The sequence below is a fragment of the Manis javanica genome, chromosome 8, assembly GCF_040802235.1.
Source record: "Manis javanica isolate MJ-LG chromosome 8, MJ_LKY, whole genome shotgun sequence".
Taxonomy (NCBI): Eukaryota; Metazoa; Chordata; class Mammalia; order Pholidota; family Manidae; genus Manis; species Manis javanica.
Genome location: NC_133163.1, coordinates 11700898 through 11719659, shown reverse-complemented (window position 1 = coordinate 11719659; position 18762 = coordinate 11700898). Strand labels below are relative to the sequence as shown.

The 18762-nt window shown below is 52.2% G+C and overlaps 1 protein-coding gene across 7 annotated transcripts in view; it reads left to right on the top strand.

The window, feature by feature from the left end:
• The window catches only part of SLC24A4 (solute carrier family 24 member 4), a 166065-nt gene that overhangs the window by 107927 nt on the left and 39376 nt on the right, over window positions 1-18762 (top strand). For 3 of the 7 annotated variants that reach the window (XM_073241943.1, XM_073241942.1, XM_073241947.1), the window contains 9 exons: window positions 530-606; window positions 3609-3683; window positions 6229-6313; window positions 6836-6939; window positions 7778-7852; window positions 10510-10535; window positions 12036-12089; window positions 13588-13730; window positions 18254-18423. In XM_073241943.1, the coding sequence (XP_073098044.1) occupies window positions 530-606; window positions 3609-3683; window positions 6229-6313; window positions 6836-6939; window positions 7778-7852; window positions 10510-10535; window positions 12036-12089; window positions 13588-13730; window positions 18254-18423 (809 nt within the window). Of the gene's footprint in view, window positions 1-529; window positions 607-3608; window positions 3684-6198; window positions 6314-6835; window positions 6940-7777; window positions 7853-10509; window positions 10536-12035; window positions 12090-13587; window positions 13731-18253; window positions 18424-18762 lie in introns of all 7 variants that reach the window. The other 4 variants (XM_073241941.1, XM_073241945.1, XM_073241946.1 and 1 more) reach the window with 2 other exon arrangements.

The window sequence follows — 18762 nt, the reverse complement described above, 5'->3', positions numbered from 1 at the left end:
TCCTTGTTTTAGCTGTTAATACTGCTGTGTCTATCTGCATGCAAGGTTTGTGTGGGCACATTTTCATTTCTCTTGGGTAGCTACTTAGGAATAGAATTGCTGGCTCACATGGTAAGTCTGTGTTTAACCTTTTGAGGAACAGCCAGACGATTTTCCAAAGTGGCTGCATCATTTTACATCTCCACCAGCAGGGTATGAGAGTTCCAGTATCTCCAAATCCTTAAGAACACTTGCTATTATCTTTTTAATTACAACCATCCTTGTTAGTGTGAAGTGTTTCATACTTCAACAAAAAATTGCAAGGGATATGTAAAACATCAACTCTAAGGTCCTAGCATATTTGTGGGTAATTCAGTGTCCAGCAATGTCTTCCTCAGAGCACAGATCTGCCTTGGACTGAGGAGAAGCAGCTGGCCTCCTCCATGGGCAGTCTGAAGCTGGGCGGCACTCTCCCATGTCAGACTTCAAGGGGGGCTGGTCAGGAGGCCCTCTGATGACTGACACTCTGTCGTGTCTTCTTGTCTTCCAGCGATTCATGAGTTCCCCACAGACCTCTTCTCCAATAAGGAGCGCCAGCACGGAGCCGTCCTGCTGCACATCCTCGGTGTAAGTGGCCCTCGTGGGGTAGGGGACGGTCCTAGACTTCAGGCCCGTGAAGCCTGTCTGCCAAGCATGGCAGAACCACAGTGAGTCAAAGGCCTCGTCCAGTCCTTGTAAGAGCCCTGTGAGGAGAACAGATCCTGGACCCATTTTAACCACAAAGAAATGGAGTCTTAAAGGTATTAGGTGACTTGCTCAGTGTCACACGGCTGGCGGTCCAAGAGCCAAGACAAGAATTCAAGTCTTTTGTGCTTCATTGCCTGCTTTTATAAAATGGGAGTGATGGCATCTTTCCTAGACATATCAGCATGAACAAATGTGAGTGAAGTGCATCAGACACTGCATGGCACATCATAAAGGCTCTACATGTGCTTACCATCATGGTCCCCCCCCGCTCCCAGTTTTACCACCTTGACATAACAATAGTTTAAAATGTGAATGCACTTCTTCTCAAACCTCCCTCTCTACTTCAGTGGGCCTTGCTGACAATGGTAGAGTTCAAGTACCAAAAGGAATAGTGGGTTCAAACCAAAATTATAGGTAAGAACCGCTGTTCTCTGATGGGTAGGAAGACTATACCCTGTATTCACTGCCTGTGTTTGTCAATAAAGTTTTATTGGAACACAGCCATGCCCATTCATTTCTATATTATCTGCAGCTGCTTCTGTGTATCCGTGGCAGAGCTCAGTAGTGGTGACATAAGCTACAGGTCCACAAAGCCAAAAATACTTCCTGTCTGTCCCTTTGCAGAAAGTTTGCCACCTCTGTTGTCTGGCACAGGGAAATGAAGGGGGTCATAGTCTGCTTTTCTGCTTTCGATCAACCACAGCAAATTTTCTTCCTGATTACAATTCCCAGCTGCCCAGCACCATTTGCATATATATTTATCCCAATGAAGTATTAGTTCTTGCAAGAGATAAGTAAGGAAGTGAAAGCTGGATTCTCACACAGGTAGCCTCCTGAGAATGACAAATGAGTGACGTTTTAATTAACAGGATAAAACATTAATGAAATGATGGTTGTAGGCAGATTTTGAATGGCGGGCCTGTGTCTTATTTCTGTGACGGAGTTATCTTGCTCGTCTTTCTGACTTCCCCATGCCCTCCCCGCTCACTGAGAGGGTGTGGGCTTGGTGAAATAGCCTCACGGTTGTGTTGTTCTGCCTTATTAAAGGTCTTGACTTGCTGAGATAAAACCTTTTTTTTTTTTCCTGAATCTGAGAGCACGTCAGGAACCCTTTAGATCAGGTGTCACCAGACTATGGATGGAGGGCCACATCCAGCCTACCTCCTATTTTTATAAATAGTTCTCTTGGACCTCAGCCATACCCATTCCGTGGCTGCTCTTCTGCAGCAGAGTCCTGGTGACAGTGTGTGTGTGTCTGTGGAGATTAAAATATTTACTCTCTGACCCTTTAAGAAAAAGTTTGGTGACTCCTTTAAAGCAAGAGATGCTTGAGCTTTAGAGCCACCTTTTGTCTATAGCACTGGAAGCTTCTGAGAACTTCCTGGCCCGAGCGACAGGAATTGGGGTGCCATCTTGGCCTCCTTTTCTCTCCAGTGTTCCTGAGGCTGTCAGCGTGGCCAGAGGCCCTCCAGCCACACAGGACACCCTCTGCTGGGGAGATGATGTCAGGGGGCATTCCCAGGAGTGTGAACTCAAGTCAGAAACCTGAGATTTGTGGGAGGGTCTCTCCCTCCTTGCTCTCTCCCTTTTACCCACACTGGTAATATTTGTTTCTTTTTCTTCCTCCCCAAAAGATGAGTCAAATCCAGGGACAGCCATGCCTGGACTCCAGGAGACACCTGCCTCAGATGCCTTGGCTACAGCTGATGTATCTTCCACTTTGTTTTTCCTTAATCGTGAAGTTGTCAGAGTCACACTGTTTTAGCTGAAGCAACCCAGACTATCCTGCTGTTGCAAACAGAGCATCCAAATCCCTTTGTTTTTGAAGAAAGTGGTTTCCACCACCCCTTAACATAAAAAGCTGTCTCCTTTCCATAGGTCCTGGTCTTTGCTTCTCCCCCTAGCCTCACATTCCCTATTTCCCACTTCACTCTCATACTGTTCTACGTGCACCAGTGACCTTGCTGTTGTTCAAATGCACCAAACATGCTCCTGCCTCAGGACCTTTACACTTGCAGTTTCCTGGCAGTTATAGATAGTTTATTTACCTATTTATTTGCCCCCCAATTAGGTAAGTTACTAGCGGCAGAGGCTTTCCCTGGCATCCTCATCGTGTATCCCTGATGCCTAGAACAGCATCTGGCTCATGGGACGAGTCAGTAAAACCATGTTGGATGGACAGGATAGGGAGGAGTTCTGTGTATAAAACCACTTTAAAACGACTGATCTGCTTTTATTCTGTCATTACACAGATGAAGAAATTGAGACCTAGAGATGTGACTTATTCAAAGTCACATGGCACATAAGGCCCAGAATCAGCGTTAGAGCCTGGGCTCTTTGTTGTCAAACCTCCCAATGTAAATGCGTGTGCATTTGAACCTGTGCTGATATCAGGTCATGTGCAGGCAATGCTGGCTCTCCAATTGCTGTTTGTTTTGGCAGGGGTGGGCGGCTGGTAACAAGGAAGTGGTGCCTTCAGTAAAACTAAAGGTGAAAATTAGGATTATTATTATTTTAAATTCTTAAAATGGTGATTCTAAATGCTTTGCTTTCTGGCCCTAAAGATTAGACGTTGCCTTTCAAGGGCCTTCTCTGGTGCAGGGGAGAGAGCTGCTGCTTTAAGACGAGAGGAAGGAACACAGGCCATGTGGCCTGAGCTTTGGTTCCTTTTGCTACTCAGCAAGTTATTTCTCCTCTCTGGGCCTCAGTTTCCCCATCTGTCAGGGGATTGAAGGAGCAAATCTGTGTGGCGCTAGAGTCTTCCTTTGTGTCCCTCTCTGCCCACCTGCCTCTGCCCCATTCGTCCAGGGCATGATGATGCCTGCCCAGGCCCCCTCGGTACAGGGGCGCTCACTGACACTGTCTCTGCATCTCCTTCACAGGCTCTGTACATGTTCTACGCCCTGGCCATCGTGTGCGACGACTTCTTTGTTCCTTCTCTGGAGAAGATCTGTGAGGTACACGGGAGGGACTTGGGATCCCCCAGCCGAGCCTGGGAGAGCGCTGGGGGTGACCACAGGCATGTGGCATGTCAGGCGCCAGGCCAAGAAGGACTGGAGTGGGGAGCACTCTGGCAGGGAAGATTGTCAGGCCAAGCACTTAGAGGAGCCACCGCAAAGCCTGGCTCTGAAGTCCCCAGGTTAGAGTCGGCAGGTGGCCTCCTGCCCCAGACTTGGCAGGAGGAAATGCCTGCAGCCTGTAGTCATCATGCAGGACCTCTGGCTCCGCAGCAAGACCATTAGCAGCTAAGCCATGCCTGGTTGGTTAGGGAGCATTTCCCACAGTGAGCTGCAGCGGCCGTTTCCAGGTGGGGACATGGGACATGTGCCCCAGGAGGGTGCTGAGCCCCAGTGGCAGGGAAGGCCCTGTGTCCCAGCTTTTGTAGACTGATGTTTTCTCCTCAGGTACATGACCCCAGTCTCTCTCTACTCTGCCTTACTCTTGGCTTCTACCTCTGTCCTCAGCACCTACTATGTGCAGACTGCTCCAGGCCTTGCCACACTCCGTCCCAGGGAAAGCTCTCAGCTATTTGAAGCCACATGCTTGTGACGTTTGCAGCTGGGGACATGGGTTGTCAGAGGCAGGCACTTCCCCGCTGTCTCATCCTGCTGCTGAGCACAGAGCAGGGACTAGCTGCTTTTTAGCTGGGTCCTGTAGGCAGCAGGTGATCTGGCAAAAAATCTGCAAAGGTCTCCCCTCCCTATCTCCCCTTGTTCCCCACTCCACCCTTTGCCCCACTCAGATCAAGCCATGTGCACACCTCCATCCAAACACTTGTTGGAGAACCGAGCCAGAGAAAGAGCATAAGGAACAGAATCAGGAAATGACAGATGGGGAGGGCAGGGCAGGAGGCTCAGACCTCAGGGCCCCTGGGGCACCATGCTAAGGGTTCAGCCGTTCGAGCAGCCTGTCGCTTCTTCAGAGGAGGTGCCCAGGGAACACAGTCACCTGGCCCTTATGGAACACCCACCTTGCATGCCCGCTGATGTGAGAGCTTGGTCACAGCAATGGAGCTGAGCCCTCTGACTCTCTGGGTTTGACAGAACCCTGTGGAAGAGTGTGGCTGGTGGCACAAGACCACATAGAGTAGAGGTGCCCCGTGAGGTTATGTGTCTCCCCAAGGACACAGAGGTGAGTGAGAGTCATGGTCTTGGCCTGTAGGCAGGGTGGAAGGGGCTCAGCATAAAGGACTGAGGAGCTGAAAGGAGGCAGGGAGCGTCTCTCTTAAGGAGAAGTCCAGGAAGGCTTCATGGAGGAGGTGGCATTTGGTCCTGGCTTCAGAAGTGGGAAGGATTTCCACAGTAATGAGGAGAAGGGCATTGTAGGCGAAGCAGTGGCCCATGCAGATGCAGCAAGGATGCAGGGCAGGATGTTTGGATTCTGCTGGAAGTTATCAGAGATGCTTTGATGGCAGAACCTCTTCTGTGGAACCTTCCTCTTTGGTGAGGTTCAAGTGGCCAGGCTTCCATTCTGGGGAGTCAGTGCTGTACCCCGACTCCAGCTTCTGCCAAGCCCGAACACCAATCCCTCTGAGACCCCTCCTGTAGCAAGCTCCCCTGGAGGCCATGATGGCTCAGGTGTTCCTCAGTGGCTTCAGAGCCCTGGGCTGCCTACAGGTACTTAGGGAGGTGAGGGCCAGGGGAGGCCAAGCCCTTCCCTGAGCCAGCCTGCCCAGAGGCCTTCTGAGAACCACAGGGTAGGTGCTTTCCAGTGGGCGTTCAGGTAGACCAGGGATCTCTGCAGTTTGTTTAAGCATCCGCAACCACCAACACCACATCCTAGAGGAGATAGTGGGCCTCTGTGGCCAGAGCGCAGCCTTGCCAAGTGGACTGGGCCTTGACCCTGGGGACAGGACGTGTGGGCCTTTGTCTCAGTGAGCAGTTGGTATTGACCTGCCACTGAGAAGGCCTGGAACACAAGAGTCAGGCTATGTGCCTGAGGGCTCTGGGTCCCACACCCCATTGTGTAGAGGTCTGCATGGTAACTAAGGTCAATGTGGGCATCAGGGGTGACGGGCACTAGACCAGTGGACCCCCACTGAGGGCCAGTGTGTACCAGACCCCATTCTAGGCCCTGGGAGTCCACAGATGTAAAAGACCAACCCTGCCCTTGTCATCCAGTGTGGAAGGGCAAGCATGTGGGCCATAGATGCTCTTTGTGCAATTTGTGTTTCGGTAACAGAGGACCAAAAACGTGCCTGTCCCCAGGGGAGTGGCTGGCTCTGGGTATACACCTAGAAAAGCTTCATCAAGGAGGCATCATTTGGGGCTCAGACAACGAGCAGAAATTGGTAGATGGCGGGAGGGGATGGGACTCAGAATTGAGTGCCTGGTAAATGGCAGTGGTCGTGTGCTTGGCTCAGGATGGACAGGCTGCCCACTGAGGAGCTGGGTCTGCCCACAGCACCACTCCCCACACTCTCCCTGGCTACCAGCATGTCCAGTTAACATGTCCACTGCCCCCATATCACAGCCTGGGGGTCTGTGGTCACTTCCATTTCAGAAGCTCCATCTGAGTGAAGATGTGGCTGGAGCGACCTTCATGGCTGCAGGAAGCTCAACGCCTGAGCTGTTTGCCTCTGTTATAGGTAAGAAATCCCCCAGCCAGAGATGCAGGGTCTAGAGAGAGGTTTGCTCCCTGACCAGTGGGGGCATCTGTCAGCTCTGAGCCTCTGTTTCCTCATCTGTAAAATGGGAGTTGGAGAGGCAGGTGTAAAACTGTGGTTACCTGGGGGCGGAGTGGAGAGGGGTGCTCAGGGTACAGGATTTCTTCTGGGGGGGATGAAAATGTTCTAAAAATAGAGTGTGGTGATGACCACACACTGACTGTTCCAAAGCACTGAATTGTATACTTTCAAGGAGTGGATTTTATGGTATGTGAATTATATCTCAATAAAGCTGTTCCAAAAAATTGGGCGGCTTGGAGTCGCTGGTCCCTGAGGGCCCTTGCCCGCTCTGGTTTCGCTGTTCTCACCACGTGGCCAGTGTCTGGCAGCAAGAACAGCTTCCCTCAGTTCCTGGGGTGGGAGGCACGGACCCCACAGCCAGCCTGGATCTGAGAAGCGGCAGACCTGGGGCCTTGCCGGTGAGGATTGCGCCTCTCCTTTCAGGCGTGTTCATCACCCACGGAGACGTCGGGGTTGGCACCATCGTGGGCTCTGCCGTGTTCAACATCCTGTGTATAATTGGAGTTTGCGGATTATTTGCAGGGCAGGTCAGTGGTTTCTCTCCCTTATGAAGTAACACAGGGACACCAGTGGGGAGTCAGGGCTGGGCCTTAGCTGTGCCTTGGATTCCCTGAGACTTGGGCGCACCAGCTGGCCCTCTGAGCCTGTCTCCTCCCAGGTGGAGGTGATCTGGCATTCCTTCCACCTCCGGCTGTCGGGGAGTCTGAGAGCAGGTCTGGGAGCTTCTGCCCTCTGTCCAATCTGAAGGTCAGCGTTCATTAAACAGCCGTAAATATTTCAGGGGCTCCTGCTCCTAACCCTAATCCTATATCCTATAACTAGCTTCTGGAGCCCTGACCCTGAGATAGATTCTGGAAATATTTGGGGCCTGACCTTGGCCTCCCCAGCAAGGAGCTGTTGTTGATGTCCCGTCGCATCTTCCTGGGCCTCAGAGCCATGGGGGATATTAGACTCTCCTCAGGGTCAGGCTCACGGTTAGGCCCTCCCTGCCTGGCCAGGGGAGGTAGAGGTAAGCAGCTGTTTACCAATTTACCCATAGGAGGTTCCAAAATGGGGAGGGGGTCAGGGGGTGGAAAGCAAGTGCCCCAGCCTCCGCCTTAATGCAGGGCTTCTGCTGTGAAATGCGCAATGTTGTCAGCTTAGAGGGGCAGGGGGCAGCTTTGCCATCACTCATGAACATTTCATGGTTTCCTTCTGTTCCCTAAACATAATGAAGAGCACAGGGTGGCCTTGAGCAGCCCGGCAAGATTTGTTTCTGGCTGCACAGTTAAGAGGGGCTCCATGGGCTGAGGTCTCGGGGAGGTGGGGAGGCCCCCCACCAACATGTCCCCAACCAACAGCAGCTGATGGCTCTCTGCTTGGCAGGTGGTCCGTCTGACGTGGTGGGCCGTGTGCCGAGACTCCGTGTACTACACCCTCTCCGTCATCGTGCTCATTGCCGTGAGTCACCTCCTGCCCATCTCTGTCCCCAGCACTATAACCAGAGAACCCACAGCGCCCGTCTGGGGCTGTGCTGACACTCACGGCAGTCAAGTTGAGCAGTCTCCTTGCCACCGTGAAACCTCATACCTCTCTTCCCAGAAACCTCATACCTGCCTCCTCGGTTATGGAGCAAGTTCGGATACCACCCTCAATTCAGACAGGCCTTGAAAAAGCCAAAGCGTGTGTCCTGCAGTCCAAGCAGCTGAGCTCACGCACTCTGCCTGTCAGAGGCCCCTGGGATCCTCACTTAGAGCCATTTCCTAAGCAGCAGCTTCTATTTCGCTAGCTCACTGCAGAGCGGGAAGGGGAGGCCGGCTGGAGGAGGGGGTGCAACAGGGACCTCTAGGGCCTGTTAGGGGGTGTCCCCCTGAGGGCTGGGGTGACATCATGGCATGTACCAGTGACCTGACAGTGAAGCGTGTGACATAGGCCGCTGCCAAGGAGTGTGTCCTCCACAGGGGAGCAGGTTCAGTCCAAAAGGAACTTCAAAGTGGCTATATGAGGGCAGGTCATCTTCAAGCAGGGCAGATCCCTGTGGCATGCCCAGATTTTAGGGCATGGTACATGCCCTCCAGTGACAGCTCTCAGCCTTACAAGCTCTAGAGCCACCTGTGGCTGACAGTCATATCCCTCGTATTAGTTACCACTATGTAACCGATTTCCCCAAAACTCAGTGGTTTAAAACCACAAACATATATCGCTCCTGTTTTCTACAGATGACAGTTTGGGGGTGGCTTAGCTGAGTCCTCTGGCTCAGGGTCTCAGGTGGTGGGTGTGGTATGGTTACTGCAGGGTCCCCCCAAGCAAGGCTATGCTAGGACCACTCACGTGGCTGTTGGCAGGCCTCAGGCACTTCCTCACTGGCTGCTCCGTTGTGTAGTTCACAACATGGCAACCGGCTTCCCTCAGAGCAAGGTGAAAGGGCCCCAAGGTGGGAGCCAGCCTGACTGTACCCAGCCTCAGAAGTGACAGCCGATCACTTTTGACACATTCTGTTAGGAGCAAGTCCCTAGGTCCAGGCCACATGCACAAGGGGAACAAGAGTGGCAGATGGTGGGATCACTGGGGCCACCTGACAGGCTGCCTATCACACTCCTGAAAATGAAAGTTACAAAATAACTTACCTACACACAATTTCCAAAAATATCAACCTAATGCCCAACTTACACTTATAAAGGGCAAACGGAAGTTGTTTGTAATAGAAGATTACATCTTTGAGCATATAAATATTTTGGCATGATGCTAGAGCCCCCGATGATGTGGTGAAAAATCTCTGAGCCCAGTGGACCCTGAGGCCAGAGAGTCGGGCTGGCCCTTAAACCCTGTGGGTGGTGCTCACATCGGTGATGTGATTTTTCAAAAGTATGAATGACTCTTGATAAAATCCTAGACAGAGCCAAGTGTAAATGCCCCTCCATCTGCGTGACTGAACCTTAGTAGAAAATTAGTTAAAACTATGTCCATATGCTTTGATTTGTAAAATGGAGTTCTAAGCTTAGATCTTTTTTCTTTTTTTTTTTTAAGCTTGGCTGAATATTTAGCAGAACATTGAACATCTGTGCCAAATGTGGAAAAACTCCTCCCATTGAAGCATTTCACGTGTCACCTCTAAATGCCAAGTAGCCATCCATTGGGTGGTAAAAATGAAAAACATCTCCCATAAATGTCCCCTAAGTTGTCCAGGTGGTGGCACTGGGCTCTCCCTTCTGTTGGTGCCACTTCTTCAGAGCCTTGAGTTTGGGGAGCCTCACAGTGATGCCCAGCTAGGATGACCCTCTGGGAAGTGGCAGTTTCTGTGGGGGCTGCCCGCTGTGACAGCCAGGAGGGGCTGAGGATGGGCCCAAGTCCAGACAACAGCCCCTTGGCCTGTCCTGGCATCCCACATACAGAACCTCGTGTCTCCAAGATCAGATGGGTGGGCTCAGCTCCTCCCCCTTCCTGTCCACCCTAAGCCTAGTCAGGGCGATGCAGGACCCTCCCCAGGCCACAGAAGCATCCATCTGTCCCGGGCCAGAGATGCTGGGAGGTTGGGTGATGTAGTGCCCTCCTAGGAAGCATCCCTCCTTCCTCCCTTCAAATGCTTACAAGCAGGTCCTTTGCCCTCAGAATTGCCCTTCAAATGCTACAAGCAGGTCCTTTGCCCTCAGAATTTCCAAAGTAGTTACTCTGTATTTTTAAAAAATAATACCCCTTTCCTCACATAAGTATCTATATGGCAGGTATTCCTCCCAATAGGTATTATCACTATGGATGGATAATAGGTAGGTAGGTGTCTGTTCACATTTTAAGATTCTTGATTTTAGCGACCCTGCTCCATTACTGAGGGCTGGCCCCTGCCGCCTGGCCCCAGCAGCTACTTGGACTGTAGTGAAGCACAGGCCATTTATCTCGGGAGGCCCATACTAAGGCCGGGCCACATACTGCAGCATCTCTGGCCTAGGCTTCGACCTGGGGAAAGGTCACAGTTGAGAAACCCCAAAGTGGGGAGAGGCTTCCAGCTTTCCATAAAACCAGTACGAAGCCAGTACGTGTCCGCTCTGGGTGCTTGGGGTCTGTGTAATTTCTACTTTTGGAATAAATGTGTTCCCTCACCCTTGGTTTCTTTTGCCTTCCAGTTCATATATGATGAAGAAATTGTGTGGTAAGTTTAAGTTTCTCATTGTTCCTTTTTTGTGAGTATCCTTGCTTAAGGGGCTTATTGAATCTTTTTTAGACTTATTTTTACAAACTCAAGCTTGTGAACTTGTGAAAGTAGAAAGGGTATCATTCCAAGCAGGCATGCCTTTTTTTTAATCCTTTCAAAGTGACAAAGAGTGCTTCCCTGAATATTTCTGTGCTCCCAGACATCAAGGTATATGATAGAGGAAATAAGGAAGATAAGCCTAAGCATAAGCCGATATGGAATATGAAGCCAAGGACCTAGAGTGGGCGTGTGGTGGGGGATACGACAGGTGAGTCAGGGAGAGGGTCCCAGGCGGGACAATGAAGAATCCATATCAGCAAAATAACATCAGATTCTTCCCTCACACCTTGTGCAAGAATAAGTCCCAGATGAATTAGAGATCTCATTGTAAAAAGCAAAATTAAAATAATTGAGAAAAATTGTAGGGACTCATCTTTATGACGCTAAAGTAGGAAGTGATTCCTTAAGATACATAACACACAAACTTTAAAGAAAAGGTTGATAATTTACTCTATGGGGCATGAATGTGTCTTACATCCAAAGCCATATAAATGTTCTCCTCATGACGGTGATTCTGTAACCTGTATGTGTTTATTGGTGGAGATACGTTCAGGAGGCCTGGCTGAGGACAGTGAGGTGGATGACATGAGCGGCTGTGCACTGTGGGCCTGGGGAGGCCTGGTTCTGGCCCCCACTTGGCCCCCACCCCACCGTGTGAGCCAGGAGGTCTCTCTGCTTCCCGTCTCCCTTTCCTCACCTGTGATGAAATTGGGGTGGCGGTGGTCAGATCTCTTACAAGTCCCTTTGTGGCTCTGCTAGTCTGTGGGCTCTGCCAGCAGAGGACGGGCTCCCCAAATGACTGCAGCTCAGGCTGGCACGCAGCAGGCCTTTAGTGTGCGTTGGTCAGATGACCATACAGGTTAAGCCATGTGGCTCTTCAGAGGCTGGTGGTCGGAGCTACAAACACCCCGCCACGTGTGGGCTGGGCACTGCGTCTGCAAGATGGCAATACTAGTGCATCCTCTACAAACCCCCGCCCCCTCCCCCCAAGTGGTTGGCTCATGAGCTTCTGTGCCCAGGGCCTCTCTTCAGGCAGCTCTGAGAGCCTCTGCCCACCTGGACCCACGGCAGTTCTCAGCCCTGGCCAGAATCCTCGGTCACTATATGATCTCTTAACAGTCAAATCTTCAAGACTCTAAGCCAGTCCACTACCTGAATCCTGGGGTGCAGTGGCCCTGGTCCTTCTTTTTCTAGGTAGCTGGAGAAATTCCACATGAGTCCTACAGACCCTCTGTTGTTGAGAAGGCTTCAAGAGGGCTTTGGATGGCAGGGCAGCCATGGGCTGGGGTCCTGGGGACCCTGGGAACAGGGACGGGAGAGGACATCCTGCCTGCTCCACCCACTCTCTGTGCCTTGGGCCTCCCGAGCTCTAACCACAGTCTCCTTTCTCTCTTTGAGGTGGGAAGGCCTGGTGCTCATCATCTTGTACGTGTTTTACATTCTGATCATGAAGTAAGTGCCCGTCCTCTTCTCCTGGGCTAGCTGACACCCTGTCCCACATCCTGCTCGTTGGGGCGGGCGATACGTCCCTCAGAGCTTTCGGTCCCCTCTGGGCAGTCCCGGTTCTCCGGGCAACACCCCCCTGGGGGCGGCTGGAGTGGGTTGTTCAGACACTGTTTAGGGGTGCTGTCCACACCTGCACCAGGGGAGACAGGGCTGGTGGGTGGAGGATGCTTCAAAGACAGGCTGCATAAAGTGTCCCGTGTCTGTTCTAGCCTTTGGGAAATGGTTCCCCTCAGGGCCACTGCCTTGCGAACTATAGGGGCACCACTCATAGTAAAAATTCGGACACTGAGGGCAGGGCAGCACCCCTGCGGCCCTACAGAAGCTGCTCAGGTTAGAATGATCTCAGATCTACCCATGAGGAATATTATTCAGCTATAAAAAGGAAGGAAATTCTGTCACATGCTGCACATGGATGAACCCTGAAAACATTATGCTGAGGGAAAGAAGCCAGTCACAGAAGGACGTATGTTGTATGATTCCACTTCTGTGAGGCAGTGAGGAGAACCAAATTCATATGGACAGACAGTAAATTACAGATTACCAGGGGCTTAGGGGAGGGAGTAATTAATGTTGATTATTAATGGGCACAGAGTTCTGTTTGGGATGGAAATGTTTTGCAAATAGTGGTGTGATGGTTGCACAAACATTGTGAATATAATTAATGCCACTGAATCCTGCACTTAAGAATGGAAAATAGTTAATAAAAGAGCAACTTTTATGGTCCATGTATTTTTCAACATTAAAAAAAAGTGAAAAGAAAGAACCATCCATGAGCTGAACCATATTGAGGTTTTATCTTCCTCTTCACACCTCCAAAGGTAATTAAAAAGGAAAATAACCCTGAGTTTTATGAGACTCTGAATCCTCCTATTTATATCAAACATTTATAATGTTTTGTAAAAATGGTGATCAGCTGTCAAACTGCAGCAGAACTGTCCTTAAGTGAGCCCCCCCCATCAGCGCGTCTCAGGGAGGTGGGCAGCCTGGGCAGGGCGTCTCGGGGGCGGGGTGGAGCTCTTTGGGAGGATGGTGGCTCTGGCCGAGGGTCGCGGGATGGCCCGCTGGGCAGCCCATGGGAACAGGGCTCCTGGCTGTGGGAGAGACGGCAGGCCTGCTCACACCTCCTTCAAGCCTGTCCCTGAGGCCTGGCTACACTGTTTTGTTAGGACAGGCTTGTGAAACGCAGTAAGTAGGCCTTGGTCATTTTCTTGGGCTTGAGGATCTCGGACACCCTCAGGAAGCACGGTAGGAGCAGACCCCTCAAACGGCATTGTTCTGTGGTTCCTGTCAGGAAACTCCATCAGCTCAGGGGAAAACCCTGGGCTCCCCTCTCACCGCTGGACACTCCCAGGGCCCTGCTGACTGCGTGCACAGGGGTGGGGCCCCTGGCAGGCCCCCTGCAGGTCTCCCTGTCGTTCTGACCTCCTGCCTTCTTGCCTTCCAGATACAATGTGAAGATGCAGGCCTTTTTCACAATCAAACAAAAGACCATTGCAAACGGCAACCCGGCCAGCAGTGAGCTGGAGGATGGTAATGATTACTGTGATAGTAATTCTGATGACCCTTCCATGCCATTGCTGGGGCAAGGTAAGGCTGAGCAGACAGGAGTGGCTGAAACCGTGTGGTTGAAACCGCCCTTCCTTTCTCTTTCCTGCACACGTGCACGCACACACAAAGCCTCTGTATTGCCGCGCTTACCTTTGGTCGCAGGACCCTAAATGAAGGAGAGAATCAGTGTTGGAGATGCTGCTTAGATGGGAGGAGGATGAAGAAAAAGCCGGCAGCCTCATCCCTGGGGATTTCTCCAGCCTCCTGAGGAAGGTTCAGGGCCTGCTCGGCTGTTCTGACGTGCAGCGAATCACATCCCTCACCCACCTAAAAGGCCAAAGACACGAAGCTGAGGACTTGGCATGGCAGAGCAGGCCTAGGTCTCCCTGCCATTCCTCAAATGCCAGGCCCACTTCTGGAGAACTCTGTTCTGGAGGGACGTCTGGCTTGTCGCCCAGAGGAGCACCAAGGCCAGGAAAGGCAACCACAGAGCTGAGTAGGAACGCGCAGACCAGCCCCAGAGGGCCCTGCTCGGGAGCCCCTTCCCTGGGGGCTGCACCGTCCTTGCCTCAGCTCCTCTGTGGCCCCCTGGTCTGGGGGTCCGGGCCCTGGAGCCAGCCCATCCGCTCCGCTGCACCCCTTAAATCAGCTAGGCCCAACTGGCTGGTGCATTGTGACCTGGTCTTAATTCAGCCAGTGACCAGGCGATTCCCTCTGTGGGGGCAGCTGCCAGCCAGGCAGGAGAGTTTATGCTCTTTCCGCCTGAGGCCCTGTGTTAAGGCCTGAGTAGGGTCTTAAAGTGAGGACATGGGAAAACCCCTTATGCTGGCTGCCTCGAGTTCCCCTCGAGGTGCTGGTAAGGGCCTCCTTAACCAGGTGAGGCAGGTGGGGCCTCCTGAGGGTCTCTCTCTCCTGTTCCCTGTAGCTCTGGGCAAGTCACATCCTGTCAGGCGACTTTAATTGTGATGTCAGTGGTGGGACAGGTGGTCTCAGGCCTGTTGGCCTGTGTCTGGGACACGTGGGGGCTGCAGTCTATCCCCTTTGGCCCTTCCCCAGTCTTCACCCTGGATCGGGCAGTGGTATACCTCCCACATGCACTTTAGGCTAATGAATTCCATCTCATCTCAGGTTACCGGGTGAGGGAGGCACCTGTCCTAGGTGCTAGAAAGAGGGATGAATCTCTCCAAACAGGAAGGAAGCAGCCTGCTGGGATGAGGTACAGAGGTAGTCAAGGCCACAGCCTGGCTGCCAGAGGCCCCCTGTGAGCGACAGAGAATGGAGGCCTGCAGGCCTGGGGCTGTACTCGTCCTGTTTGGTAAATGCTGAGCAGGCTGCCCCAGGAGGGCCTGTTCCCAGGACAACCCCCTCAGATGAGAAGGGAATGACATGGCTGCTGTTTTGGATTTTAGCTCCACAGACACAGTGGCTACACGGTCCCTGCCATGGGTTCCCCACAGCGTCTCAGAACAGAGGCTGAGCTGATCCCTGCCCACAGAGGTTAGCACCCCTGGGACCCTCTGGACTGTCATGCCAGAGCAGAAAGAATCACACAGCCAGCCACAGGCCAGCAGAAAATGGCCGCATCCTCAGGTGCCAGCCCCAGGGAGAGGCCAGGCTTTCGTGTGGCTGACAAGGAGGCCCGTCCCCCGGGCCCTGTGAAGAGGCTCCTTCTGTGCGGCGTGTCAGAGGCTCAGCCACTCCCCTTTCCAGGAAAACCAGGCTGCCCTGAGGCTGCGGCCTTTCTGGGGCTCTGACAGCGCTGTCAGCCTCACTTTTGTACCTGAGCCAGTAGGATTTCCCCCACAGGTTTATTATTTTCCCCAAATCTCTAAGTCCAGGACAAATTCTAGAAAATTGCTGGATTAGACACAGGCCTGCCCTCCAAGCACAGGGGAAGGAGGGAAGAGAGATCTACCTTCAGCTTTTATCAGGCAGAGGGCATTTAGGTAAAGCCCAAGGAGAAAGAGGTCTCAGGGCTGCAGGCCTGAAACTGGGGATGTGGGAAGCCAGAGATGCAGCCTTTATGGATTTTTAGCCTCTGCTGGTGGACACCCCTTTGCTCGCATAGGGCCGTGTGAGCCACTGAAGGCACTGTCCCCTAGAAATAGATGGAGGCAGGGGGAAGAGTGACCACTGACACCCCAGGAGGGCTTTGGGAGTTGGCCTTTTCTAACGGTGTCGCCACAGAATCCTTCTAACTTAAGAGCACCCCTCCGGGGGTGCTCAGCCTGCAGGCCAGTCCTAGTGTAACCACCCCACCCGAGGAGGTCAAGATTGCTGGCCAGTAGCTTCCTTTAAGAACACACACGCACACGCACATGCACGCACACACGCATAGCTCTGACTTTGCTGTTATTAGTTTTGGGTTTCCTGTATAAAATCAAAAAATTTAACCCAGCCTCTTGACAGGCTTTTTGCTTTTTTGCTACCCCTCGTAGAAAATTCCTTTATGTACTTAAACGTTCTTAGAGGTCATACAGTTCGGTTCCCCAAATCAGCTTGGGCCTGTTTTCTCTTTTGGGGCATGGCATCCTCCAGCTTTGTTCTGTGTTCAGTTCAGGTTTTTTCTAAGACATAAATTTTTCACAGCTCATTTCAATTCTGCTTAAAGCAGAACACAACATACCAAGAAAGCCTCCCCGGGACTGAGACAGGAGGGTACCCCGTTTCCTGTGGGTGCTGGGAGCACACCTCTCCTTGGTGGCTGTCAGGTGGCCGTGCACACAGCCTGATTTCTGAGCCCACTGTGACCACCGGCTGTGCTCACTCTGGGGCACTTCCAGGCTGCCCTGGCCCTGGGAATAACTTTGGCTTGGAACCAGTGGGGAGGAGACGAGATCTGGCCTTAGGCTGAACTGCCACAAACAGATGCTGTCACTGAGGTACTTTCTGGGCAGCCACTGTCGGCTTGGACAGACCACTTTGTGCTGCCACTTGATGGATGGCACCAGGAGAGAGGGCCCTGGGGACCCAGGTGTCATGGCTCTCACTTCAGAGGACTGCTTGCTGTAGGCTCCCCCTTCTGAGCCCAGTTGTTGCCCCAGGTGGTGCCTGTGATGGGTTCAAGCTTTCCCGCAGCATGGAGGGACAGTGGGCACAGGGACGAGTCCTCCCATGGAGAGAGCCGTGGGAACCAGTGAGGAGAGGGGTAATCTCCAAGGCTGGGGGCCTGAAGCCCTGCAGCTCCCCGCAGCTGGAGCCGCTCCACTAACACCCTCCTTCAAATAACCCCTGGCATCGCGGCTGCCTTCAAGAATGCTGACCCAGACTCTCGGCACCCATCACGCGCTAATCATCTTTGGCAGTCTCTTTTGGCCTTTGGCTCCTTAACCCTTCTCCTCTTCTAAATTGTAAGTAATCTGCTTCCATTCAAGCTACAACACATGCATTAAAAAAAAAAACAAAATGAACTGAGCACACACCGCGTTGGAGGTCAGTGTCCGTCTCCGGCGAATGCATGGTCCTCCTGGCTTTGTCTCTAACCCACACGCCTCCTGTCTGCTGAGCCTTGCTGCCTGTTTGGTGAGGTGGTGTGTGTCTGGTGTGTGTGTGTGTGTGTGTGCGTGTGTGTGTGCATTAACACTAGCACCAGTTTGCTCTCGGCTGCTTCTGCCTGGGAAGGACGCTCGCTGGGAGCTGGTGACAGGGTAGAGGGCTGAGCATATCTGCTTTGACCACCCTGGAAGGGGGGAATTCTGTCCATTTCTGTGTGCTGTGTTCATGAGTGGTTTTGTTACCAGACCCTCTGGGGCTCTAGAGTTAGACATCAGATCCCCCAACACTCCAGCCCTAAGTGTGTTCGTGGAGGTGACAAGGAAGAGGTCTGGGACAGGGGGCTTTGTTCTTCAGCCTCATGGAGGAAGCAAAGAGTCAGAACAGCCTCCCTGTTCAAGGGCATCTGTTTTATCAGAGACACTGGGCTTGGCTGTCTCTGATGCACCCTTGGCAAGTGGGCTCTCCTCCTTGGTCTCAGTTGCCTTGTCCTCTGCCTGTGAGCCACATCTCTGCTCTCACTACCAGCCTCATGGAGACCAAAGTTAGAAGCATCCTTCTTTGTCAGGTGGAGCTGGTTGTTCAGATAGAGCGGGTGGCCTTGTGGGAAGTTTTGAACCAGCGATCTCTGGTGTGCTCCAGCATTTTCCATTCTAGGCAGCCCTTGTCAATTTGTAAAGTTTTGTCTGAGCCTCTGTAAAACGGGGGGGAAAGGAAGGTCCCATCTCAGTGACAGGTGAGAGGTGACTGCCCAGTGAGGCTTAGATGAGGAGTTAAAAGACCCTTATAATTAACCAAGACTGGACCCCAGAAGAGGAGGGCATCAGTTGGTGGAGGGGTCAGAGTGTCTGCTCATGAGTGGTCCTGTAGCAGGGGAAGGGGCTTTCAGATGTCAAGACGGCAGGTGGTTCAGAACCAATGGTGCACTTTGACTAAGGCTCCAGGCTTCTAGGTACCTGCTGGGATCACAGCCCAAGGATACCTGCAGCACTAGGAGAAGTCAGTCCCCCCAGCACTGGGGGGTCCCCGGGGAGGTCTCGGCACTAACCATGGTGTTATATTCAATGTAGTGAAGGAAGAGCCTCAGTACGGCAAAACCCCAGTGGTGATGGTGGACGAGGTCATGAGCTCCAGCCCTCCCAAGTTCAGCTTTCCAGAGGCCGGCCTACGCATAATGATCACCAATAAGTTTGGGCCCAGGACCCGACTGCGGATGGCCAGCAGGATCATAATTAATGAGGTATGTTTGCTTCAAGGGCATTGAGAGCTCATGGCCTTGGGTGGTTTCATGCACTTTGAGGAGGTCCTGGCTTATCAGAACATGTCCAGGTGTTGGGCCGCCAGGGTGTCCTCTGCCAGGCTGGCCACCACACCCCACCAGAATGGTTAAAAGGATTGATGATAGCAAGCATTGACAAGGATGGGAAGTTCTAATCCACTAACAGTCTATTGTATTCAGCATGAACTAGAAACTTAGAAACTAGAAATTCCTTATGAACTAGAAATTCCACTCCTAGATAAATGCCCAAGAGAAATGAGTACATATACCCACAAAACTACATGTGTACAAATGTTCACA